General features: G+C 40.4%; 2 protein-coding genes across 7 annotated transcripts in view; both read right to left on the bottom strand.

The window, feature by feature from the left end:
* LOC117942667 (rho guanine nucleotide exchange factor 10-like protein) overlaps positions 1 to 15808 on the bottom strand; it is a 78235-nt gene extending 62427 nt beyond the window's left edge. For all 4 annotated transcript variants that reach the window (XM_034868261.1, XM_034868263.1, XM_034868262.1 and 1 more), the window contains exons 1-3: positions 15393 to 15808; positions 5819 to 6121; positions 2817 to 2844 (exon numbers count right to left, since the gene is read on the bottom strand). In XM_034868261.1, the coding sequence (XP_034724152.1) occupies positions 2817 to 2844; positions 5819 to 6116 (326 nt within the window). In that variant the 5' untranslated portion in view covers positions 6117 to 6121; positions 15393 to 15808. The remainder of the gene's footprint in view (positions 1 to 2816; positions 2845 to 5818; positions 6122 to 15392) is intronic.
* Positions 15809 to 18539: 2731 nt separating this feature from the next.
* chd5 (chromodomain helicase DNA binding protein 5) overlaps positions 18540 to 26195 on the bottom strand; it is a 54806-nt gene continuing 47150 nt past the window's right edge. For 2 of the 3 annotated variants that reach the window (XM_034868212.1, XM_034868213.1), the window contains exons 38-40: positions 25060 to 25223; positions 23084 to 23210; positions 18540 to 21351 (exon numbers count right to left, since the gene is read on the bottom strand). In XM_034868212.1, the coding sequence (XP_034724103.1) occupies positions 21224 to 21351; positions 23084 to 23210; positions 25060 to 25223 (419 nt within the window). In that variant the 3' untranslated portion in view covers positions 18540 to 21223. Of the gene's footprint in view, positions 21352 to 21512; positions 21597 to 23083; positions 23211 to 25059; positions 25224 to 26195 lie in introns of all 3 variants that reach the window. The other variant, XM_034868214.1, reaches the window with a different exon arrangement.

Genomic DNA, 26195 nt, shown 5'->3' with positions numbered 1-26195 from the left:
GCTGCTTAGAAATTAAGTGTTAACGAGCAGTTGGACAGGTGTACCTAATAAAGTGGCCGGTGAGTGTATATATGTGTACATATAGCTTTTCAGCCAGAAGGTTGTGTTAATTTCATTTTCATTTATATATGGACTGGTGAGATTCCAGCTCGAGATGCTAACTTTTATCAAAAGAAATATACATAAAAAATGATAATGTCATAAGATGGTAATATTTGTGGAAACTGTCAGTCATTATCCTGACAGTAGTACATGAGACTGATATACTGTGAAAAACAACATGTTCCTCTGCCTCCCCCTACTGCGCCTAATGGCAATTGCCAGTTCCCACCGTGCCCATAGGAAAACAACCAATCAGAGCGGAGGAGTCTCTAACGCAGCGTCCATAGGCTCGTTCGAGATGAACTGCGCCTCGTCTGTAAAGTGGACGAGAGCAGGCGGTGGAAGCCGGGGGAGCGGGAACAAAAAGCTGCGGTAAAGTCGGCCAGTTTCCAGCCAATTCCAGCAGGCTTCATGCTGAACAGGAAGTTTAAGAAACACTCACATCCTGTTAGGTCAGATTCCGATCTAAAGAAATGTTATCAGGCACATATGTCAGCTTGTACACATTCTCCAGTTGTTTTGATAAGACAGAGTAGCTGTCAAAGCGCTCTTCATGCAGTCTGTTGTTGATGGTAATGAACAACAAATTGTAGATTATCCAATGATGAACCGACATGTGTTCTACAGAATAAGCCTTTAAATCAGACGAATGGCAATTAAAATCTCTTAGATTTAAAAACAATAAAAACTATAGTACACAATAGTGTATACTAACTATACTATAAAACGGCATAATTTTGAATCGATTCTGAACCAATCAGCTGTTAGATCAGATGAGAGGCCAGTGTTTCCCAGCATGCTCTGAGTCCTGCCGTCGGTGAAAAGCAACTACGCAGCCTGCGCCTCATACCTGCGGCCTGGATCGCGTTAGGTTACGGTTGCGTGCGCATGACGTCAGAGCAAGTCTGCATCAAGTCGGACACAAATCTCGGCGGCATTCAACGGGCGGCGATCTCCGGTGATTGGTTACGCGCGGACCTGGCTCATCTCGAACGGGCCCAATGACTGCTCGTGGACAACGGTCAAACTGTCAACCTAGGATCATTCCATTTGGGGTAAATGGGGGTGCTGAATGTCTAATTGTACATAGAATTGCTTGGTTTGTCCCAATAAATGGGACAAATTTATAGCCTATTTTGGTACAAACAACAGCCTTTTAATAACACTCAAGAAAGCACGAGTACTCACTACTGGTGTGTACTGGCCCATTTCAGGCACTGGTTCAGCTGAAAATGTGAAAGTCTGTGACCAAGTCCCAAGCACCGCCCAACGATCGTCCGGCAGGTGAAAGCTTTCACATTTTAAAGCTAAACAGCACACTAAAATATGTTTCTGAAAACATATGAGGCAAGAAAAGGTTTTTGTTACTAACTGGCCCAGGGCTGTTGTTCTGTAGGTGACTTTGACTGCAGATCTCCCCATGGAGGAGGGCCGGCAAAAAGATGACAGCTGATTTAGAGGAATCAATAAACTATTACATTATTATTCACTGGGCTGAGGCCTTGAAGCAAACTGTCTTCTTGACTGTACAAAAAGACGTTTTCACTCATACATCTACGCAGCCAGAACTGGATTCAGACTGCAGTGTAAAGCTACAGTGTGTAGTTTCTGTCGCCGCCATGAGACATTCTAAGTAACGACAACAACACTGTCAGCGTGTCCACATGACACAAGCCTTTGGTGATCACGCACGACCCCCCACCCCTCCGCCAACGCATTCAACTGTCATATAAACAAGGACAGGGAGAATTTGTAAAAAAAAAAAAATCTCCTCACTATCTGTTAGCCGCCTATCCCCAGAACACACTGTAAAAAACATCTCCTCACTGTCTGCTAGCTGCCTGTCCCCGCAACACACTGTAAAAAAAAACGCTCCTCACTATCTGCTAGCTGCCAATCCCCAGAGCACACTGTAAAAAACATCTCTCCACTCCACTGTCTGCAAGCTGCCTGTCCCCAGAACACACTGTAAAAAACATCTCATCACTATCTGCTAGCTGCCTGTCCCCAGAACACACTCTAAAAAACATCTCATCACTATCTGCTAGCTGCCAGTCCGCAGAACACACTGTAAAAAACATCTCACTGTCTGCTACTATCTGCACTATTAGCTTTTATCAACTCATTTGGCAATGGATTGAATGTAACAGACCTTCATTAATATAAAACAGAAGCCCTTTAGCTAAATCTGGCATATTTACAGACATGTTTATTAATATACACTGTTCCTTTCAAATAACATGAAGATAAAGAATACCAACGGTGTTTGCATGGCTACAGAACAGTACCACAAGGGTTACATGGAAAGATTAGCTTTTTCTACTTGGGTGAACAGACTTTTTAAATTAAGTTCATCTTGACACAACATACATAATAGGGTATGAGCAAGGCTCATATTATACTGTATGCATCATCATGGATTAGGCAATTCTGTGATTTCCGTCACGGATTGTAGCTGCAACATTACTTTCTTCTTGACATTACCACTTGTCACTGTGGGTGTGACATGCCATCTGGCATCTAAATGCTGGGCAAATAGATGCAGCGCACCATCACAGTATCTCATACCCACTGTGGCGTGTTTGCATGACAGTGTAAGCATGACATTATCTCAGACATCATGACACAACATTGATGTGGCGCGATGTTGAATTTATTTTCTCCACTGCCCTTTTGTCATTTAACCCACACTGTAATGATCAAAGGCAACTTACCCGCTGGGTGACTCAGTAACGGGAACATCTGTCAAAATGAGGAAAAGAGCAACCATAAGACAACTATTCCAAAGCAAAGCACATATTTTAAAAAAAAGACAAATGCAACGTTTTCAGCATAAAAAAAAGAAAAACAGCTTGAAGTCTGTTTTTTTGAGTGTGATTTTTTGTTCTTCTTCCCTATTCGCTCTTACTTCTTGTATACAGTATAGTAGCGAGAAAGGTACTGTCAAAACTAAATCCCACTTGCTTACATGGCAGACACCTAAGTCTGAAATAATTAAGTAGATGGTGTGAGGTAGTTACAATGGCAATTAAGCATGGTTGATAGAGCTGCACAATACATTGTTTTTTATTAACAGTGCAATGTCAAATTACGCGACAAACATTGCAAAGGTTTACGGTAACGCACTCAAGTATTTTGAGAGTTTGTTGAAATAGAGTATCAGTAAAAACTGCCCTTTAAAATGTAACAATTATCATTTTTTAGCCATGATGTCTCTCTCTCATGGGTGGGCCAAATTCTCTGGACGGGTAAAGCAGAGAAAGGGGAGGTAAGGTTACCCCTTATGATGTCATAAGGAGCAATATTCCAGATCGGCCCATCTGAGCTTTTATTTTCTCAAAAGCAGCGCAGGATACCCAGGGCTAAGTTTACACCTATCGCCATTTCTAGCCACTGGGGGAACGCATATTAATGTTTAAAAAAATGTACAGAAAAGGAATGTAGGTGTATTGATGTAAAGAAAGTACTGTTGACCAAATGTCATGATCAATTCCTTTTGTCCACCGTGTAAACTAATGTAATTTGGTGAGGGAGGGATCTGAATCTCAGCTGCTCTCAGCCCCCCGATTACACAACAGAAACAGACCTCCACTACACATTATCAACGCTAAGAATTCCCCTACGCATCTCCACAGCCCACTTAACAGATTACCACACATGGACTTAGTAAAAATGCTTTTTAATTAAGCATTATTAGCTTCAATTGTCCAACGAACTTCTCCAAGACTTAAATCTCTTCATCCTGGCATCTAATTATCAGGGCCAATTTGGCAACGTTAGCCAGGTAGTAAATATATCATACTTAATATATAACTTCATCCATTTAAGGGGAAAATTAACTCAGTTCTGCCCGAGGCCATAATTAAATCCTGTTAAGGAGAGATTTAAACCACGTACAAGCTGAAGTTACTTACACAGCGTGTGGCTACGGGAAACTGATCCGATGCATTTACTTACAACGCAACATACAGTCACTAGTAGTGGTTCAGTGATATGCCCAGCAGCTGTTTGATGACAGCACACATGTGGTTGAGGATGAAGCCTGTGGGTTTTGGTTACAGTACAGCAACTTTTAAATGTCTACAATAACAAATTGATTGTTAGTTCATTTAAGCCAGATGGTGTCAAACTGTCAAAGTCCACACCCATCAGCAGTGGTGGAAAATAACTCGGTGCATGTACTACTCATGTACTGAACTTATATTCAATTTTCTAGTTGGCTATCCAGAATTCCCCAATTTTCCAAATCTAGGCCCAAGGCAGTTTCTCACTGTTTTTTTGTTCTTTTTGTCCATTTTAAGCAACTTTGTACTTCTATTCCACTTATTGTGCTTTTTACTCCACTTACATTCATTTAGCAGCTAGCTATAGTTATTATTAGGTATTAGTTAGCCTTCTTACGGTATTTTTCATATTGGAACTTGATTTCGAAACATATTATCACCTGGTAGAGGTGGGTAGTAACGAGTTACATTGGCTCCATTACATTTACTTGAGCAAGTTTTTGAAAAAAATATACTTCTTTAAATTACTATACTTTTACTTGAGTAGATTAGTAAAGAAGAAACTTTACTCTTACTCCGCTACATTAGGCTACAATCAGCTTGTTGCTTTTTATTTTAACGTTTTATTTTTACAGAGAGAGAGAGAGACTTCCGCCAACGTGACTGTGTTTCACCAATCAAACGTTGTTGTGCAGTCTCGTCACGCGACCCTATTCAATCTCAGTGGCGGGACGGGTTAGTTTTACTGTCGTAGCAAAACAAAAATGGCAGAACCAACCGTTGGCATGAAAACACAGACGAGGAGGAACAACCCCGGCCTCATATTGAAAGCATGGTTACATTTTAGTAAAAGTGTGAAACAGCGGCTACATTATGCGGCATCTTCTGTGTATAAATCAGTCGCTACTCAACAGTTACTCAGTACTTGAGTATTTTTTTCACCAAGCACGTTTTTTACTCTTACTCAAGTAATTATTTGGATGACTATTTTTTACATGAGTCATATTATTCTGAAGTATCAGTACTTTTACTTTAATAATTGTTTTGGCTACTCTACCCACCTCTGTTACCTGGTAAATACGATTCATTATATCATTACCAAAAAATGTACGTAAAGTAACTAGCTTAAAGCAAACAATTCCACCTCTACCAACTTGCTACGCTCCGACCATGGACCGTTATTATTAATATCATTAATGTAATAATTATAACATTAAAATATTAATATCAATATATATATACACAGTCCACGGCTACAACATAACAAAACTCCCACTTACTTTACATCAGCTCCATGTCAATAGCCTGCCTTAGCTAGGTTAGACGTTTCAGTGCAACATTTATTTAGCGCAGTTGCTATCTTATGGTGCAGGGGCTGCAGGTGTGTGTAACTCGCCATACGGTTATTTAAGGTGTATATCTGTCGGCTAGCAAGTCACTACCAAGATTTAGGTAACATTAATCACATACTTTGGTTATGTTCAGGTGTGTGAACCCCGCAGGGATATTCACTGAGGCCGAGCTAGCTGCTGTCAGTAGCTTACAAATATACCCCCAATCCCTGGGCTGGCTAAATGATCTAGTTAAGTAGCCTACATGTCCCACAAAGGTTTATCACTTTTAGATGGTTCTAACCAGCTGAACCAGAGCTCTATCATCTATCTACAGAAGGACAACCAAGATGAAACTATATTTTTCCAATATTGTCTTACCTGCAGGAGAAATTGAAGCTACACCCTCGGGGAGGATGCCCTCCTGTCCAGCAGGAGGCGCAGGTGTAACAGGTTGTGTGCAGTCTGTGCCTGTTTGTGACACACCGCCGGAGGTCTCACTCTCCTCCTTTTTCGACAACTGGACAGATTTTGCAGATTCAGTGGTGATCCCTTTACTGTTCTCCTCAAGTTTCTCCTCATCCTCACTGTCCTCAAACGAAAACGCTTCCCCTTGCTCCTCATCTTCCTCCTCTTCATCCTCTTTTGGAGGTTGCTGTTGAGCCATCACAGTAGACATAATCCCTGAAAAAGAAACACAATGCAAGCGTAAATAGTTTGTTCTGAAATGTCCACCTTTTGAGTTGAAAGTGAAACATATGATGAAAAACGAGATGAGAGACACTGAACAATAAAGTTAAGATAATGTGTATTTCTTTTTTTTCTTTTGTAAGCTTTGAAATAATGCAATCATGTTGGAACCAGCCTTTTCTCCTGCATCTGATATAAAGTGAACTAAGGAGTTAATGTGCTATCTCCAGAGTGCACTGGCCGTGTTGTTTTAACTTTCACCCTCCATAGAACATAAATGATTTGGATAAAAGGAAAAAATATTTTAATGGACTGACAGATTAGAATGTTCTCTGCTCCTTATTTCGCAGAAACAGTTGCATGTAAAACACCTTAGATAAAAATTAGTGTTGTATTTAAAAACACCAACCTGAAACCACTGTTAATCCTAGCATGCTCACAACACTAGGTTAGACTGAAATACCCAAACTTTTGTTCTTCAGTACTTGGCAAAGTGTGTACATTTATTGCAGTCCATAAAACACCACACATTGAGCAACTATTAGACTAAATAAATGAAATACAATTGAAGGAATGTAGCCTTGGTGCAGAGAGAGGGAGCGAAACGGAGGCTAACGCTAGCACTATAAGGATGACGTGTCCATTAGAAAGGCCGGCGTTGTCTTTGCCACGGGTCTTGCCTAATATGGCTTTTGGTCTTTAAATATTAACAGTCTATGGTCCTGACTGAGTCCAGGTAACTTTACTATGTTTATAATAATATTATATTTTCAGACAGCTAGCTAAGGCTACGCCGCCGGACATTAGCGCAACAGCGTTAGCCTAGCCTTCTAGGTAAGTATTACAACGGCCTTTGGTGTTGCTTGCGTCCATGTTCTTCTCGACCGGCGGCTCTAACGCACTCACTCCCCTTCAGCACACGCTCTCCACCGCAGCTTTTGACATTTAACACTATTTGGAGACATTTTTAAAAATGATATACATATCTTGAGTGCTTTTTGTACCCAATAATCAACAATGGTGGTTAACCTGAAACATGGGCTGTAAGATATCAACACACCTGCTCTTATCAATGAAAGCTGATATGGCAGCAGAAAAAACATTTTAGAAATGAATTTAAAAGTAATTAAAAATCTATACAGGCATAATATAACTGCAAGCACATGACATGGTTGACACTGATTTTGGACCCATGGTACTTCCTCTACAAATAGCTGGGCATTTAAATTGTTGGCTGTAACTCTTTATGGAAATTAGACTTATTGTTGTTAGCATATTTTCAAAATAAAATGGAAATCCTCCATGACACACATGCCCTTGAGGTATTAAATTGTTGCACACAGTAATGGTTTCATTATTACACAATGGGGGACTTTCTATGACATACACTGGGTGCACGTTAGTGTGCCACTCAATGAACTCAGCATATGCTTTGCCTTTTGATTAGCAGCGAACAGCTTCCAACGCTGGAACATTCTCGGGCCCGATGGGGCAGTTTGTAGGGCTCCTTTGGAGCGGAGGCGGCTGAACGCGGGCTGGCTGTAAAATTCATTGTCAGCACTTGTTGTTTAACCTTCATCCAAGGGCTGTCACAATGTCATTTACAGCTCTCGTTATCTTTTACAACTGCTTCCTGACAGCTGAATTGGGCATGATGTTTGTAGAGATGGCTCCAGATCCTGAATTACCACCATATGTGAAATAAAAAAGAAAGTTATGTTATGGTTTGCTCTCTGCGTGGTTACGACAACGATGTGCCACAGCAGCCTTTGGACCCGGCCATCCCATCTGTACCACAAGCACAGCTTTTCCATTTGACCCACTCACTGCTCAAATCAACAATGACTCCTTTGTGGAGGAAAAAAAGAAAAAAAACTTCTGTTTAGCCTCAGAAAGCATTGTTTCTACACTAGTCACTGGATTACTGATTAGCTCACAGGTCATTTGGGCCGTGCAGTCTATGGTATGGCCCATATAACGTGTGGTGGGGGAAAAAAGGATTTTGCATCCTCTTTTAACGAATGTTATAGAAGTCATCAGTGTAAGATGTTAAAGAACGTAGAACGTGCCATATACTTGCAGAGAAACTACATATGAAAGCGTTGATTGTTTCTGAGAGAGCAAGCATAAGAGCGCCCTGAAATGTAATTGATATTTCCACTATACATTACAATCAACCAGTCAATTGGTGTTGTGAATGCAAGTTCAGCTTGATAACACTACTACAAATCTGAAAGGAAAAGGTTTTTCACATCCTTCCTTCCTTCCTTCCTTCCTTCCTTCCTTCCTCAGAATCAATATGACGCATTCCGAGCGACTTTCTTTGAGGGAAGGCATTTGGACAAGCCGTCAAACACATTTCACCTTAGAAAAATAAAGAGCCCCGGGAGCGGAGCTGTGCGAAAGCCATTCTTGAGGGGAAAATAAGATCCATCACAGAATAGAGATGAAACCAACTCCTACACACCCCGTTGCTGACCTACATAGAGCTTTGAAAACTCTCCCGCTGTGTACCAAATGTGCTAATGAGTAGAGGGAGGTTGTATGGGAACAGAGGAAAGTGAGGTATGTGTACACTTTTTAAATGGGTGAGCCTTGGTAGGCACACATGTGCAGGGTGCATTCAGAGTAAAAACCTCACAAATGTCAAATTTTTCTTTCAAAGTAAGCGGTTGGATTAGCATATTTAATGGCGGTTTGCATATATTTGTATTCAATGTTTCTTTATTTCTTTATTTATTTAGTAATGTTTAAAAAAAAATATTTAGTGGGGGTTTTATATATTTTTATTGAGTGTTTCTTTTTATTATTTAGTGGTGTTTTTTATTTATTTTTATTTAGTGGTATGATTTAGTGATGTTTTTTATGTATTTTTATTCAGTGTTTTAGCGTTTTCTTTTTTTATTATTTAGTGGTGTTTTTTAACTTTTTTTAACTTAATAGTATAATTTAGTGGTGTCCCACCCTTAACGTCCTTTAATTACTGAGTTGAATCTTGTGGGTACATACAGTACATGGCATCTGATTTATGTTGCCTGATTTCATCTCAGCTCCCTTGTGTACTGCTTCAGCAAAAAAAAGCAGTAAGGATATAATCTGCTGCATAAAAAAAAAATTTTAAAATTGAAATGACAGGGTTTTTAAAATCAAAAGAAAAAAAACTGGTTTCCTAACCAGTAAGTGTAGGGCTGGGCGATTTGGAGAACATCAGGTATGTGATATTCTTGACCCAATACATCGATATTGCGACAATATTGTAGGGTTGACAGTTGGTGACATATTTTTTAGATAAATAATCATCAATAATGTGTTGATTAAGTGAAATTTCAAGTGAAGTTAAAGTTATTTTTCCCAAATCAGTCCTGATTGTGTTTACATACATGCACAAAATGACTGTATTGTTAAAACAAATCTACAATTGTTCAAATGATATTAACTCAAAAGCACTATAAATGCCCACACCAATAGATCGGGAAATGCTTCATATCGGCATCTAGTTTGGTATCATCAATTCAGACATTACTGTATATCACAATGTCTTGATATATGATTTCATCAAGCTATGTTTCCATTGAATCCCAATAAATGATCATATTGGATTATGGCTCAGCCTTAAGTAACTGTAATCAAAGCTTTTTGTAAGGATTCTGCAGATCTGCATATTTAGTTGCAGCCACTGATTTACAAAGTGCTATGTCGGACCAACTGCAGACAAACCTCACAGCCATTGGTCAGCGGCAGTCGGGTGTGTCAATGGACAAAGGCAGAGAGCAGCAGCTGGTGACGACTGAGTAAACAGCATCGGAAAATCTAACAGAAAGTCACTGGGCGCACTGCTACTTAAGGCTTAACAAAAACTGTCCCACAACCACTCAGACAATCAGAGACCAGCGAACCATTGATTACAAGAAACAGTGGCAGGCAGAGACGTTTCTGCCTCCAGCGTCCCTGAGGACTACCTATCCAGAGATACCGATGTGACCCGGCCAATTTAGAAAGGGCGAACATCTCCTTGACGACGGACGGCATATATATTTCTATTGCTGTCTACAGTTCCCAGTCTACAGGCTGTTTACAGACACTTCTGGATTTCATGGATTTGCTCGAAAATATCGTTGCCCTTCCGAAGATTTTAAAACACAGAGGAACTGGCGGACACCAGTTAGTCATAGTCCAATATATAGTCAAATATTCATTCATCAGAATCATTTTTCTAATAATAAATGAATATTTAAAAAATAAAAACGGAATGTTAACCGTGGTATGAGCGTTGGTGTTACATATTCTGTCCACCAGAGGACGCTCTACAACGTCCCTGTTAGTGATGGCGTTGCATAGTCTGTCCACCAGAGGACGCTCTATAACGTCCCTGTTAGTGATGGCGTTGCATAGTCTGTCCACCAGAGGACGCTCTATAACGTCCCTGTTAGTGATGGTGTTGCATAGTCTGTCCACCAGAGGACGCTCTACAACGTCCCTGTTAGTGATGGCGTTGCATAGTCTGTCCCCCAGAGGACGCTCTACAACGTCCCTGTTAGTGATGGCGTTGCATAGTCTGTCCACCAGAGGACGCTCTACAACGTCCCTGTTAGTGATGGCGTTGCATAGTCTGTCCACCAGAGGACGCTCTACAACGTCCCTGTTAGTGATGGCGTTGCATAGTCTGTCCACCAGAGGACGCTCTACAACGTCCCTTGTGGCACCAATGATTTTTTTTTGTTCAAAGGACTTTAAGTTTCATATATTAAGTCTGTATTTTCATACATTTTATTTATCAGAACCTTTAATATATTTTGATGTTCCTCTGTTCTGTTGTGACAATAAACCAAATTTTTATCATATTATTTTGGTTAGAACTCATAAATAACGAATGTTAGACAAATCTCTTTATGTTTTTTAACATGTTTCTGGATTTAAAAAAAAAATACTGTTTATACATCGCCGGATATATCGGCATATCGGATTTTTAAATCACCAAATATTCGTATCGGCCTTTAAAATTCCTTAATCTGTCAGGCTCTGATGTAAACACATGATTAGGAAGCTATCTATGTGTATTTGAGCTACTTCCCCGTAAGTTTACCTTCAGTTTGCCACTGTAAAGACATTTAGGGACGTATTATTCATTCAGTCTGACCTTCATGTGTCCTCTGCAGTAATGTCATTCCACAACAGCAGTGATGTGCTGATGGTGTTCCATTAGTGAAGGACACAGTGGGAGTATCTGGCATTTGTGCTCAAAGCCCGATAGCATACTGGACTCATGTGTACTGTAATGTACAAACACTGAACTGAATATTTCTATATTTTTTTATAATTTTTGCACGCTAATTTTCAGTGTACGACAAGTGAAAGATAACTAATGGATTGTGTAACACAAAGCGACTGCTGATCAGTTACCTTCCTGTGTCAGCGTTTCTGGATTTCAAAACCCAATCTCACTCAGTCTCTTCCCTTCCCACCTGTACTTTGATGTTCTACTACACCATTGTGCAAAACCATTATAAGTGGGGGAGAATAATAGTTTAATGAGTGCTGCAGCCCCTCCTGACTGCCTGTAAAAATGAATGGAAGTCATTAGTTACTCAAATGTGTCTCGGTTCTTGATTAATGTCTTTTTAGTCACCTTACTACTCCAATAGAATAGACCAACAACATCTATTGTGTCTAACAACACAGACTGAAAAAGGAGAATAAATAGAGTGTAAGCACAAAATATAAAAATATAAGATACAAGTATTGCAGAAGAAGAAGAAAAAAAGAGAGGGGGGGAATGTGGTGCACAATTCCTGAAAGCAACTATATACATATATATAAAATAGTAAGAAAGATAAAGGGTTTGTATACACATTATGCAAACAAGATGTAGTTTTTGATGTATCAACAGTCCTGAGAATTAAATATTGCACAGTCGTGAGATTAAATGATTAATTATTAAATAATAAATAAGGTTATGGTGGCGCTGAGGAAGTGACGTGAGGCTGAGTGAGGTGAAGGTTTTATTTGATTTTATTTGAAATGTAAAGATCCGTGTAAACTTATGCAAGCCACTGTAGATGTCTACATTTTTAGAACTTCAATGGCCAGCTGGGTAGCTAGCCCGGGCTAGCAGAGTTGGCAGGAGGTTTGCAGAGTCAGCAGAAGACTGGCAAGTCGAGCTGATTTCCCAATCCTGATGAGTGACTCATGGTCACATGTCATCACCGGACAACATCGACCACATAAAGCACAACTAATATTTTTTAAAATGTACAAATCAGCATTTCAAATCAGGAGATTTCCATGCCTCACCTGGAACAACAACCAGGAACTAGCCTGAGAATCATCATGTTTTGGGGTTTTCTTCAGTGTCAAAGTACCCCACAGATAATTCTACATGGATATGTTGCAAATTGGGACAAATGTAGGCTGAAAAAAATCAAAAGTCGTACCTCACAGTGTAACACGGATGACGGGAGATGTTAGGGGGATGCAGTTTGTCGCAGTTTTGTCTGGGGAGGGCCCAGTGTCAGACTTTGAAAACCTTGCCCTGATGCAACAAATGGTTAAACGCTCCCTGCCTGGTACATGTCCACGCCTTTCTAACTGCTCACTGCAGACATGTCATCATGGGTATTTTGAGAAAATCTCAGACTTGACAGAGAAATTTTTCACTGGCAGTTATCCCCAAAACATTTATTTTTATGTTGTATTTATTATTATTATTTTTTTGGTGGTTGTCTGAACGCAATGCCATGTGCCAAGAGTGGTATTGGGAGGGTGGGTGAGGGTAATTTTGTTCCTGTTTATTAGAAAAGAATAACTGAAGGGAAAAGTAATGTTTGACATAATTATTTAACCTGTATTGTGCAATTCCTTCAATAAAAAAATAATTTGTCTTTCAAAGCCTCATGTTTTCCTATATCAATGTTCTTTGTAATTCCCCCAAAATAACATGAATGATTCCACACAACGCTCTTCGGCAAGTGCAAATCTCTACTTTCATTAATTTTGGGGCGTCTTATTCAATTTTATAGCATTTGAAAAAATAGTTGAAGTGGTTTTGAAATAGTATTGAGTAAAAGTTGACATATTCCAGTCTCTGACCATCCATCAACATCTATTCCTTTAATTTTAATCTAAAATTCTAATCTAAATAATTCCTACTTTCTGCTTTTCTAACTCAAACATTAGGTATAATTTCCTATAAATGAGGTTTATTGACCATAAAATCCAAATATAACTGCAAAACGTCAAAAAAAGTGGAAAAAGTGTTGAAAAATGGGACAAAAACGTAAGAAAAAGTTTTTTAAAAAATCAAAAAAAGCGTCAACAAAAGTGTGGATTTTCAATTTTGACAACACAAGGGTTAATAAACCGCCTCACCTTCAAGGTCCGGTGTTTCCCCTGACTCAACAACTTGAAGCTTTCACCAACAATAAGAACAAATATTTTGCAGAAAGTCACCTTTGAAGTGTTGATTTCAGATTATTGGGATGATTCTTTAAAGTAGACGTGGTAGTTTTAGCGTATTAGCATAGTAAAGACTGAGCCTCCTCTTGGGCAATGGTATCACTGCAAGTACAAAAACTGAGACACAACACAGAGTACCCAACAACTAGTTATTTGAGCTGGGCAATATATCAATATTATATCGATATCGTGATATGAGACTAGATGTTAGATTTTGGATATCGCAATATGACATAAGTGGTGTCTTTTGCTGGTTTTAAAGGCTATATTACAGTAAAGTGATGTCATTTTCTCATCTTACCAGTCATTATTTCCACATTACTGATGATTATTTATCAAAAATCTCATTAATTGGCTCACCAATAGCCAATGCTACAATATCGTTGCGGTGGCGATATCGAGGTATTTGGTCAAAAATATCGTGATATTAGATTTTTTTCCATATCGCCCGGCCTTGTGTGAACTACACCGACGCAGATCTAATCTTCGATCCAACACTGGATAAGCGGTCGAAGATGGATGCATACGCGGATCTCAAATGTCAGATGTCACATGTGTCCTACAGTCAGTTGACATCAAGCAATGCGTCTGATGTTAGCTATTCTAGAGCCCCAGGTAGCGACGCCTGCTTCCGCAAGAGGAGTACCCGCCCCCTTTTTGATGTAAAACCAGATGTCACCTATGACAATATACTCCAGTAACGCTGAGTTGCCTTGGCTTTGAATTTGAACTCGTCTGGGTGGCATGATTAGTACGAGTATGACAACAAAATACTTCCAGTAACTTGCAAACGCTCCGGATTATCTCGTTTCGGATAGCGATCTCACATTTCTAAAGGGACGTGTAATACAGTATGTGGCGGGCGTGTCGCCACTATCAAATGGCCGATTGTGTAGCGCCAAGGCCTCGCGTGTGTACGTATGACTGTGCGAGTGCAAGCTGTCATGGGTGAATGTGTGGTTCCCATTGATAGGGAAGTCTTTGTGGTAGCTTCAGGGCATGCATGCACAGACTGTTAATGTCTGTTGGAAGTGCTGGAATGTGAACAAAAAAAATGGGATACAGTGAGTCCATGGAGTTTCTTAAGAAAAAGGAAAAGATTATGGCACTTCTGACTTCCGGCGAGTGAACCAGAAACAGTGGCCTAGCTCAAAATGCAAATCACTTGGTCAGAGGTCCCTTAGATCCCCCCTCACCCCTGTCTCCCCTCTCTATTCTCCTTAGAGTATAGAGGCAGTGTGAAATCCATCCTGGGAGGGGCTATTGTAGTCCGGGAAGCAACCGTCAAACTGGAACGGTTAAGGCCTGGCCCGGGCCGGGGAATCTCTTTGTATAGCCTGAAACTGTGAGAACACAGCCGGACAGAGGTGCTGGATCTGGGACGAGCCGCCGGTCTCTCATATCATCCTTCCTGGTGTCTGTCTCAGGGACTACTGCTATCATAACAAGGCCCCGGCGGCTCTCTGAGGCAGGCTAAGGTTAAATCGTCCATGAGGGTGTGTGTACTCTGCCAAAGGGCCACACAGGGATCTGCCGTTCCCATCCTCTCCTCCTCCTCCTCCACGTCCCCCTTGTCCTCTCAGCTACTCCTGTGGCTGTCGGACTGAGACAGAGAAGCACAGAGAAGCACAGAGAAGCCCAAACCAGCACCCCCAACCCCCCCATCTCCACTCCATCAATAGCCCCCTTTGGACAAAGCTGCTGTCTCTGCAACATGCTAACCATGCTGAGAGTGAGGAGGGAGAAAGAGGAGAGACAGAGCGGAAGGAGGAAAAGTGGTTTAGAGGAGAACAAATATATACACGCCTCTCACCTCCTTGTCTTCAGCAGTATGTCCTCCAAGAAGCTTCAGGCACACCCCGGTGACACTTTAATCCCATAAACTCTGAGTTGTTAGCACGCTGCCGGGTCCAGCACAGTCATCTTTGGGGTCCCCTGCAAGAGCAAGTGGCTGAAAAACAGATTGGAATCCTCCTCTTCTGTTTACTTTCCCACAACTTCTCCCCTGCACCGTTTGCACAAACAACTCTAGAAGAGATAACCCTCTTTGCTCCCTCCCCTCTTTCCCTCTCTCCCTCCCTCTCTCTCTCTCTCTGTCTCTCTGTCTCTCTCGCCTCTCTGGTTGTGTTCCTTCCTCTATCTCCCCTCTCCGTCCCTCTCTTTTTTACAAGGGTCCTTTTCCCCACTCAGCCCCTCCAGTGTCCATTCTATGCTTTTCTCCCCTCCACCCACTCTCCAGACGCTGCTGCACAAAGCAGCAGGAGGGCTCTGAGACAGAACCGACCAATGGCAGAGCGGCAAAGGCAAGCATGCGGCCAATAAAAAGCCTGAGGGCCGTATGTGTACCAATGAGGTGATTTCTACAGAAGCAGTGGGTTGGACAAAAGGAATTAGCATCAATGCTGTCTGAAAACACTTCCTGGCTGGGGTCAGCTGACTGAATTTCTCTTTAATGGCTGAGATTTCGAAAGAAAAGGTGGTAACTGATTTCTGGTCATTGATTCAGCACAAAGGACATTTGAAGGGAGCAGCCAAAGGAATTGAAGCAATACATCTAATAAATTAGATAAGATTTTTTTTTTTTTTAAAGACACTTTGTTACAAAATAATTCACATAAGACATATTTTGAATCAAAAATATGAGCACCGACTGTTGAGAGTACCATGTTCATTCATTCACCACATACATTAAGCTACAAAAAGGGTTATATTTAATATCTAATGTGGAAAAAAATGTAATAATTCATGAGAATTTTGAGAATTCTTGAAACCTAAGAATATAGATTGAACATGCTGAATTTAAAAGCAGCACAACCTTCATGCTGTCATCGTGTTGTTGATCATCTTTAACTGTGTGTGTTTGAAAACTGTACGAAAACACGTTAAATAAGCCCTCTGCTATCCAACATGAAAAGAAACATAATGATAGGATTGCATTGTTTTAAATTGCCAGTTTTACTGATGCAAAAATAGCAATTTTCAACTTTCAAAAGACGCTACGGTTGGAAAAAAAAGTCTATTTACCATCTCTTTTTAGTTTATTACTCTGGGCCATACATTGGCCAAAGTAGTTATTTCATAATGCGATTGTTTCTCATTGGGTCACTTATTTAGTTACACAGCAGCTACCATGCAACTTTAACCCTCATGTTGTCCTCAGGTCAAATCGACCTGTTTTCCTATATCAATGTTCTTTTTAATTCCCCAAAATAACATGATTGATTCCACACAACGCTCTTTGGCTAGTATAAATCTCTACTTTCATTAATTTCGAGGCGTCTTATTCAATTTTATAGCATTTCAAAACGAAATTAAAGGGGTTTTTAAATAGTATTGAGTAAAAGATGACATATTCCAGTCTGTGATTATCCATCAACATCCATTCCTTTAATTTTAGTCTAAATATTTCCTAATTTCTGCTTTTTTAACTCACACATTAGCTATAATTTCCTATAAATGAGGTTTGTTGACCATTAATTCAAAAAAATGACTGTAAAACTAAAGTTATAAAATTCTGAAAATTTTTCGAGATATGAACACTTCAGTTTTTTCCAAAGTGGATTTTCAATATAAATTATAACCTTATGACAAAAACGAATCCCTTTTTAATTGTGTTCTAGTAGAGACCGATTGCATTCCCTAAACACATACTGTATGTCATCTCAGATGTTTGAAATTCGTGATAGACATTATTTGGTAATAGATAATGAAGTAACACATTTTTTTAGAATTGTTTTTAAAACCCCAAAACAATTTTATTTAATCAATTTGACCCGAGGGACACGAGAGGGTCCCGAAAGTGAAGACAATACATAAAATAAATGAACATTTCGTAGTCATTACTTTTAAAATAAGAGGAAAGAAGCATGAGCACGTCAAATCCATGGCAGGCCATGGATGGCCAATCTTGGCCCGCGGGCCCCAAATTGGGCAGCCTTGATGTAATGTAATGGACAATTCCACTTCCAACCTGTAGGGGGACCAAAGAGGGAAAAGTTCTCTAGTGTTGCTTTAACATACTAAACTAATGCCATATAATACAAAATAAGGAAAAACATACGCTAGACAAACACTCAAGTTCGTTTTAATAAAGTACTTTAGGGACAGCAGAACATAAAACCTGGAGTACAAGCTGTATATTACATATCTGAAACTGTGTGGTGGCATCGTCGGGTTTCAGTTTGACAGTTTCTCAATCTTCCGTTCAGGATGTAAGTATTTCTTTAATTCCTCTTTTGTCTTTGAACTCGTCTGCGACTACTCTGTGAAGGGCTTCTGTCTGCTATTTTTGTCCCACCCTAGCCACACCAGTGCTTCTGTTACTGCCTTTCACATTAGCAGTGCAGACATTGACACTGGAAGACGCTGCACAATGAACACAAGACTTAAGTGTGTAAGGAAGAGGATTAGGGCCACTGGTGAAGAATGTATGTGAGTTCTGAATTCTGAGAATTCTGACTTTAATCTCAGAATTTTGGTTTTAATCTCAGAATTCTGAGAATGAAGTCAGAATTCTAAGAAAATTCTGACATTAAACTCAGAATTAAAAAAAGTCACTTTTTTTCATTCTGAGATTAAAGTCAAAATTCTGAGTTTAATCTCGGAATTCTGAGAAAAAAATTAGAGTTCTGGTTTTAATCTCAGAATTCTGAGAATAAAGTCAGAATTCTGAGAAAAAAGTCAGAATTCTGACTTTAATCTCAGAATTCTGAGAAACAAGTCAGAACTCACATACGTTTTTCACCAGTGGCCGTAATTCTCTTCCTTGTGTATGAGGTCAAGTCAAGATTGCCTTTATTAAATCTGAAGTCCTCCTCAACTCTATGATTCATTCATTCATTTAGACTAAACCACAAGGAAACGATCACCCAATGTCACTGTTGTTCAGAAGATTTATTAAAACACATTGAACAAATACACAGAATACAAATAAAAAGATGACAATTCACTTTTTTTTCTCCATTCAATTTGCTATACAGCACAAATATCAGAACCGTAACACTGCTCGGAGCTCATCTCGTCTGTAAATGCTAGATACACCACCGCCTCCCCGAAGTGAACCGCCACGACGCTTCACATGCTGTGCATTCACTGCAACAAAGGTGCCTTTTATCAGGGTCTTTTGGTAGCTTTTGAAGCCATATTAATAAGCATGTACATACATTGTTAACATATTTATAGTATTAGACTGAAGCCTTTTTTTTCTAACAGACATTACATTCATGACTGACTTCAGTTTGATTGCATTTCATTGGAGCATTGTGTTTTCGACGTTGTTGCGCCGCCATCACTCCATGGGGGGGGGTGGGGGGTGGGGGCATGATTGATGAGCACATACTCTGCAGTTCTATGGCAACACCACCCAGCAGACATTCATCTTTTCTTATCCAGTTTGATACATAAATCTGTATGAGATGGACTGATCTCTGAAAACTCTTTCAAGTATTTACATGTTTCTGAGGTTCTATCTGTCAAACAACCTAACACATGTCATGGTCAAGTAATGGATGGCATGGACAGAAACACAATTAACAAAAACAGCACTCATAAACTTTAGCAAAGAGTAGCACAAACACACTTCAAGGTTCATTTCCTGTTTCTTCAAAAATCCGTCCATTAATGGGTTGAAACTGAATTTTTGAGTTATAGTATGTTGTGTGAGAAATGATGATGGGCGAGGGGGTGCAGTAACGCACTCTGAAGTGTGTGACAAGGGGTCGGAAGAGGGCACCTCCGGACATTTTTGAAATTTGAAGTTGAAGATGCAAAAGGAGAATCAGAAAATACACTCACCAACACTTCTTCTTCTTTTAGATCAGTCCAATCACACTCATCATCCCAACAAAGTCACAGAAGTGCTGTCATTGGCGATAATAACACACAACAATAACAATAATGCCACTGGTCTTTGGACACAAAAAGAAAGTTTGCACTTTGAGTCCAAACATTCGAGCAAATGCCTTCATAGAAAAGGAATTGTAGTGAGCTTGAATTTATAAAAGAGTGTTTGTCTTAGTGGACAGCAACGTTAGCACATAGCAGTAGTACATGGGATGGACAAGATATGTAGCTGGACCGCGCTAATGTGCCATGACACCAGGTTAAGCAATTGTAGCGCTCTCAGAAGAGCCCGAAATAACCGAAGACTTTACCTATAGAGGAATGCTGCGCCTTAGAAGCTGACAAATAGAGAATATTCCAGCCAATGTAGGTTTAGTCTGTGACACAACCAATTGGTCTTCACCTGTGTGGAGGAAATACATTGAATCATACTGCATCATTTTATTTAATGGCACCAAATACATATTATTTCACCTTAACATGAAGAGAAGCAAACAAAATCTTATTTTGGCGACAAACACTTAAAGTGACACCGCGCCATAAGCACATATGTTCTTATTCAGTTCTAACAATGAAATGGAACTGGGCGATTCCCTGGGATGTACAGTACATAAGGGTGGGGGTGGGGGGGTGGGGGGTGAGGGGTGAAGCCACTCTCCACTCAGGACTCTGTTCGCAGTTAGGCCTGGACATTTCCGCCCTGTGTGTGGATGTAAACCAGAGGAGTTCCTGTTCATAGTGCAGTCCCACCGGCCAAGGCCCCAGGGTTAAGCTCTACAGCCACTACTGACATTCAAATATAATAAGAATCACAAATATTGTACCGTACACATAAATACTTCTCTGAAACGCGTTTAAAAAAATCATTTTTTGCCACTCCTGCAGCTTTTTTCTCCTCTGCTCGATCTCCATGTACAACGTCAAGACAGGCTCCTGATTTCATCCGTGTATGTATACATATTCACTAGGATTAGACCGATGTGAGGTAAAATAAACAGCAGTCTCTGAGTATGTACAGTACAAGAAGCCGACCCTCACAGGTTACTGGTACTGCAGTCGTGTGTGTCCGCAGGTTTTGCGGAGATGACTTTCTCCAAATGACCAGTGGGTGGCAGTCTTTAGAGGATTCAGACAGACTGTGTCCAGCTACTGCATACATGATAATAGTTGCTTTCAAATCAATACTTTATCCACTGGTTACTACATGAATGACAAAACACATACTCATTTTAAAGTAACAGAAGTGGCCCCTCAGGAAAAAAACGACCTCCTATCCACCTTTACTCCTCTTCACAGGGAAGAGGTTCCAGTGGGGCGCAGTCACAGTGTACAGAGTGAATAGGCAGGTGGGTTAAAATGCAGAATGATAGAAGTCGAAAACACACCTTCCATGATTAGAACGGGCCCCAAACAAGAGCATCGCAAACTCGGTCATGCCAACTCGCTTGCCCTGTAGTGCTGAAAATAAAAACTTCTTTCAGAAAAGCCGCTTCGTTCTCCTCGGCCCTGCAGCACAGGTTAACAAAAGCAAATATCTAGTGAAATACGTCTATAAGATCCTTGAAAGATAAAAAGTGCAATTGTTAAAGAGAGATACATCTGCATTGATCGACAAAAATCAAAAGTGAATCGCCTCAGAGAGCTGGACTTTGTAGATTTTTAAGTCAGGAAGGAGCAGGAGAAAGAGGAGGATGTGGCGGAAAAGATGGGCAGCTGTCATCCATACAGATTCCATCCCTGCGAGTTTCTGACCTCAGGTCAGGTTTTTTTTTTTTTTCCTTTTCTTTTTTAAACAGAGACGGCCTAGTCCTCAATACAGATGACATCACTAGGTTTGCCCGACTTGAGGTCAGGCGTGGCCACGTCTCTCAAGGAGTCAAGTGACTTCTTGTCCAGATGGCTTGTAGGGGGTGGGGGGCCATTCGAGGACACTAAAGAGGAAAGACACTTCATATTTTAGTGCTTCGTTTTGACTTAACAAATATGTACTTCTTGTGGCATATTATAGTGAGAATTATGACATTTAAAAAGGTTTTGATGCAGTGGTTTTTCAAACACAGTAACAAAAAACAAAAACTGAAAGTGAGCATACCCAAAATGACTGCAAACCCCCATTGTGTATGCAACTAAGGTAAGTAAGATAGGTCAAAGTTGAATAAGGACGTCGGTCCGTAAGCTGTGGTAGATGGGACAGTTTGGAAGAGAAAACAAAGGAATTGAAATTATTACTCAAATACGGTTGAACTCACCCGGGGGTTCGTTCTGAATGCATGGTTACTTTGTTTTGTGTGTCTGATGTCTCTGTGGTTGGATGCTAAGGGTAGTGTTCCAGAGGGCCAGAACCAGAACGATACTACGGTCTCACTCCCAGCGCGTCAAAAACTGACGCATAGTCCGGTGGCGTTAGTTACTGAGGGAAAAGGTCTCCTTCAGCCTCTCAGTCAGAGTCAGGGGGCTTTGAACTAGTACCAATGTAAGATAAGATAAGATAAGATAAGATAAGAAAACCTTAATTTGTCCCACAGTGGGGAGATTGCGGTTTGCAACAGCAAAGATAGGAGCAGAGATAGATAAGTGTCCAGAGATAGATAAGTGTCTAGAGATAGATAAGTGTCTAGAGATAGATAAGTGTCTAGAGATAGATAAGTGTCAAGATATAGATAAGGGTCCAGATATAGATAAATGTCCAGAGATAGATAAGTGTCTAGAGATAGATAAGTGTCAAGATATAGATAAGGGTCCAGATATAGATAAATGTCCAGAGATAGATAAGTGTCCAGATATAGATAAGTATAAAGAGATAGATAAGTGTCCAGATATAGATAAGTGTCCAGAGATAGATAAGTGTCCAGAGATAGATAAGTGTCCAGAGATAGATAAGTGTCCAGAGATAGATAAGTGTCCAGATATAGATAAGTGTACAAGCTATAGCAAACTGTATTATACAATAATTACACATGAATTAGTAAATTGCACTGTGAAAATTGTCCAAATGAAAAATTGTGCCACATGGGATCTATTGCACAGTGTTCATTGTACGGTCTGACGGCCACTGGAAGGAAAGATCTGCTCTCCTTCACACGGCGCGGGTGGAGCATTTAGTCCTATCCCCGGTGATAGTTGATGCCCTAGTTACCCCTTTTGGCGCCATTTTGCAAAGCGCTTGGTCGGGACTCTTGGTGTGACTTTTTGTTGCTCTGGGTCGGGACTGATTTCACGTTTCAACGTGCAGGGTAAAACCACTTTGGAGGCTACCGTGCATACTACGTCATCCTGCTGCTCTGCCCGGTGCCTTCCATACAGACGCTAAAGGGATTTTCTGCGTTGGTCTGTGACGCTGAGAGCCACTGACCAAGCGTCAGCACGCGACGAGATGGGAGTGAGAAAGAGTTGGCACCTCGCATCAAATTCAATTTAGCAACCATCCCAAAAAATTAGTAGAGTGATCTCAATTATTACACAAATTGGCATGTGTACACTGGAATATATGTCGAATTCAGATTTAGCAATCGGGTGCCATACATGGAAAGGTCTTCTTTGGCAAGAACGATTGATTTATAGCACTCTATTGACAACTTAATCATGGAAGTTGCATAACCAACCTCCAGTTGCAGCTGTTTTACCTATGTTAATGGACATCCTACTATAAATGTGCATCCATACCGCTGACGTAGGGTCCCAGAGGCATCTGGCTGTAGTTGACCATGGGCTGTCCACCCGGTCCTCTGAATCCTCCACCAAAGCTGCTGCTGTACATCTGGGAGCAGCCGAACCCACCCTGGCTAAAAGGCTGAGAAACAAACTTTTATAAGTATATTATAACATCATTATATTATGTAATGTTATCCCGCTGCATGTTGCAACTGTACACAACTCCTGTTTAGTCGATATCAAGAGAGCGAAGCTGTCTATGTACACAACTTTCAGCTTTCTTCCTACTGTAGGAAAGCAAGAAAATAGAAATAAAGGAGAGCAAGTTGGATTGCCGACTGTTTCCCTGGTTACGACAAGAGTTGGCATAGCAACCCAAAAAGCACAGTCAGAATGCGTGACCAATCGTGTTGCTTGGCTGAAATGATGTCTCTTGCACAGCAGCGAATAAAACGCACACACACACACACACACACACAGGTGGAGGAGAGATGAAAGCAACGACAATACAGCCTTTGTAAAAATCCTCTGGGACTGAACCGTGGAGCTCAGTGATGAAAGTAAATAACTTAAGGGAGACTTTTTATTACACCTGGGGAAACTCTTCCATGGGGGATAGGGAGTTGGAGTCTCCACGGGTGTTTTAAAAGAATACTGTTGTTGCTGAGTCGTGACTGCAGGACACTTCAAAGTTTTTAGGCCATAGCCTTTTATTTCTAAAATGTACTCAGCCCTGCCTCACACTTTAGTGAGCCTTGTTTCCAGTGGTGGAACGTAGCTAAGTACATCTAAGTGCTGTAATTAGGTACAAATTTGACTTGTACTTGTAATTACTTGTACTTTACTGGAGTTCCTTCTTTTCATTCTACATCTACTCTGCTACATTTCAGAGTGAATTATTGTACTTTTTACTCCGCTACATTCATCTGACAGCTTTAGTTACCAGTTACTTGACAAATTAAGTTTTTGCACAAATATGAAGTTAATAAATATGTTGTTTTATGATAAATGGAAACACCCAGCAATATACAGCCCTCAGCTTAGTGTGCGGCGTAGTGTGCGGCGTACTGTGTGGCGTAGTGTACGGCGTAGTGTATGGCGTAGTGTGCAATGTAGTGTACGTCGTAGTGTGTGGCGTAGTGTGTGGCGTAGTGGACGGCGTAGTGTGCGGCGTAGTGTGCGGCGTAGTGTGCGGCGTAGTGTACGGCTTAGTGTGCGGCGTAGTGTGCAATGTAGTGTGCGGCGTAGTGTGCGGTGTAGTGTATGGCGAAGTTTAGAGGTCTGGCATTTTTATTTATCTGGGTGAATAAAACAATTGTGGTTGCTACTGCCGGTAGCTTGGCTGTTTTAAAATGGCGGGTTTGTGTAGGATGTCCAGTGACGATAATGCTAGTGACGGGTCTCTCTGACCAATCAGAAGTCTGCAGTGTTTTGACTCCACCTTCTAGTATTGCTTACAATACTGCGCTAAGTGCAACCTGCACAATTGGTTTATTTACATTTTTTCTCATAAACCAGTTGCAAATTTTTGTAGTCCCAACTTGTATATATTCAAGTATTATATTTTTATTCCTATTATTTCATGTATATTGTATGTATATTGTATCCTAGTATTTCACTTATATTTATAATCTGTGCTGTGTGACTGATTTTGCTGCTGCATAATTTCCCATGTTTTGGGATCAATATCTATCTATCTATCTATCGGCCCAACTTGGTATCAGGTACTTTCCACAACTTTTACTTATAGAAAAACCAAAAAAGACCAAGTCAAGTTGAGTAGAGCCGTGCCGTACCATGCAATGGAAATGGAGCATTAGAGAAGAGACTAATGGAAAGACTTCAGCTAGCCTTCTATTTATATTAAGGAAACCCAACAGACAAGACTTGCTTTTATTGGCTTCCTTTTGCAACCAAAGAATTGATTACTTGCCAGGGGTGTTTTCTGAAGCCACCCTGAGCTTCTTACCCGCTACGTTTCGTCTCACCTGCTGTGGTGGAGGCTCGCTCCCTCGGCTGGTGAGGCGGCTCAGGATGCTCCTCTCGGACATCTGCAGACGGGCCGACACCGGCGGTATCCTGGACAGCATGTTGGGCAGCCGCGTCACATCCGCTTTCATATCACTTAGAAGTTCCTCCAGCTGGTTCAGCACTGTAGAAAATCACACACAGGCGAAAAAGTGGTCTTACTTATGTTAACACTCATTTTATCTCACATGAAATATCATGTACTGAGGAAATGAGAAACCACACAAAACATTGATTTTTATCCTATGTTAAAAAAAGAGTGTAAATAACCACAAATCATTCTAATTAATTGTGTGATCCAGAGTCGAAATTACTGTAACAATGCCATCATTTTTTCCGCTGACAGATACATCAATAAGGGTCACAGACCACAACATTTTCAAAAGATAACAGTTCAACCTTTTTGTACAGTCTTTGGTCTTGGCCTATTCTCAAATGTTCCTCCTACTAATACAAGGTTTTGACAGTGAGTTAGATTAAAAGAAGATAGAAAAAAAGCTACTGTGTCAAACAGGATCTTTACTGGCTGCCTGGTAGACGCTCTACACACATCAGTGGTGTGGAAACATCTTAATGCACTTTCATTCACTGTCTGGATGGAGGGATAAAACTGTTTGCAAATGAAATCATGTGGTTTTAAGACCTTTCTTCGTTATTTTTACAATTGTGTGTGTCTTGAAGCAAGAAACAGTGAGGCAGGTTAACTGCCTTAGGCTCAAAAAGAAATGAAACATGATTAATCAAGACCCTTTCGCATAGAAAGTGGTTGAAATAGTCTTAGCGCACAAACAGGTTTTCCACTTGTTTTAAAAAAATAAGACTTTAATGGTTCAGTTACAAAAATTGAAAAAGAAATCTTTTTAGCAGTGCATCGATTTTCTTTTTACATGGTAGCGTACAAAAAATAAAAAATGTATATATACATACATTCATGCATTCATAAATATAATTAAAATGACAGATAAATTACGTCATGAAATTCTCAACACAATCTTCCAAAAGGATTGAAAGTCATTCAAACTAAATAATTCCCATGTTCAAATAGAAGTAGGAAGAAGTTTTCACTAGTTCAAAAACAATTGTATTCCAAGGGAGC

This window comes from Etheostoma cragini, chromosome 4, assembly GCF_013103735.1.
Source record: "Etheostoma cragini isolate CJK2018 chromosome 4, CSU_Ecrag_1.0, whole genome shotgun sequence".
In the NCBI taxonomy this organism is placed as follows: domain Eukaryota; kingdom Metazoa; phylum Chordata; class Actinopteri; order Perciformes; family Percidae; genus Etheostoma; species Etheostoma cragini.
Note: the sequence above shows the minus strand (reverse complement) of the source record. Positions and strands in the feature narration are given on the sequence as shown.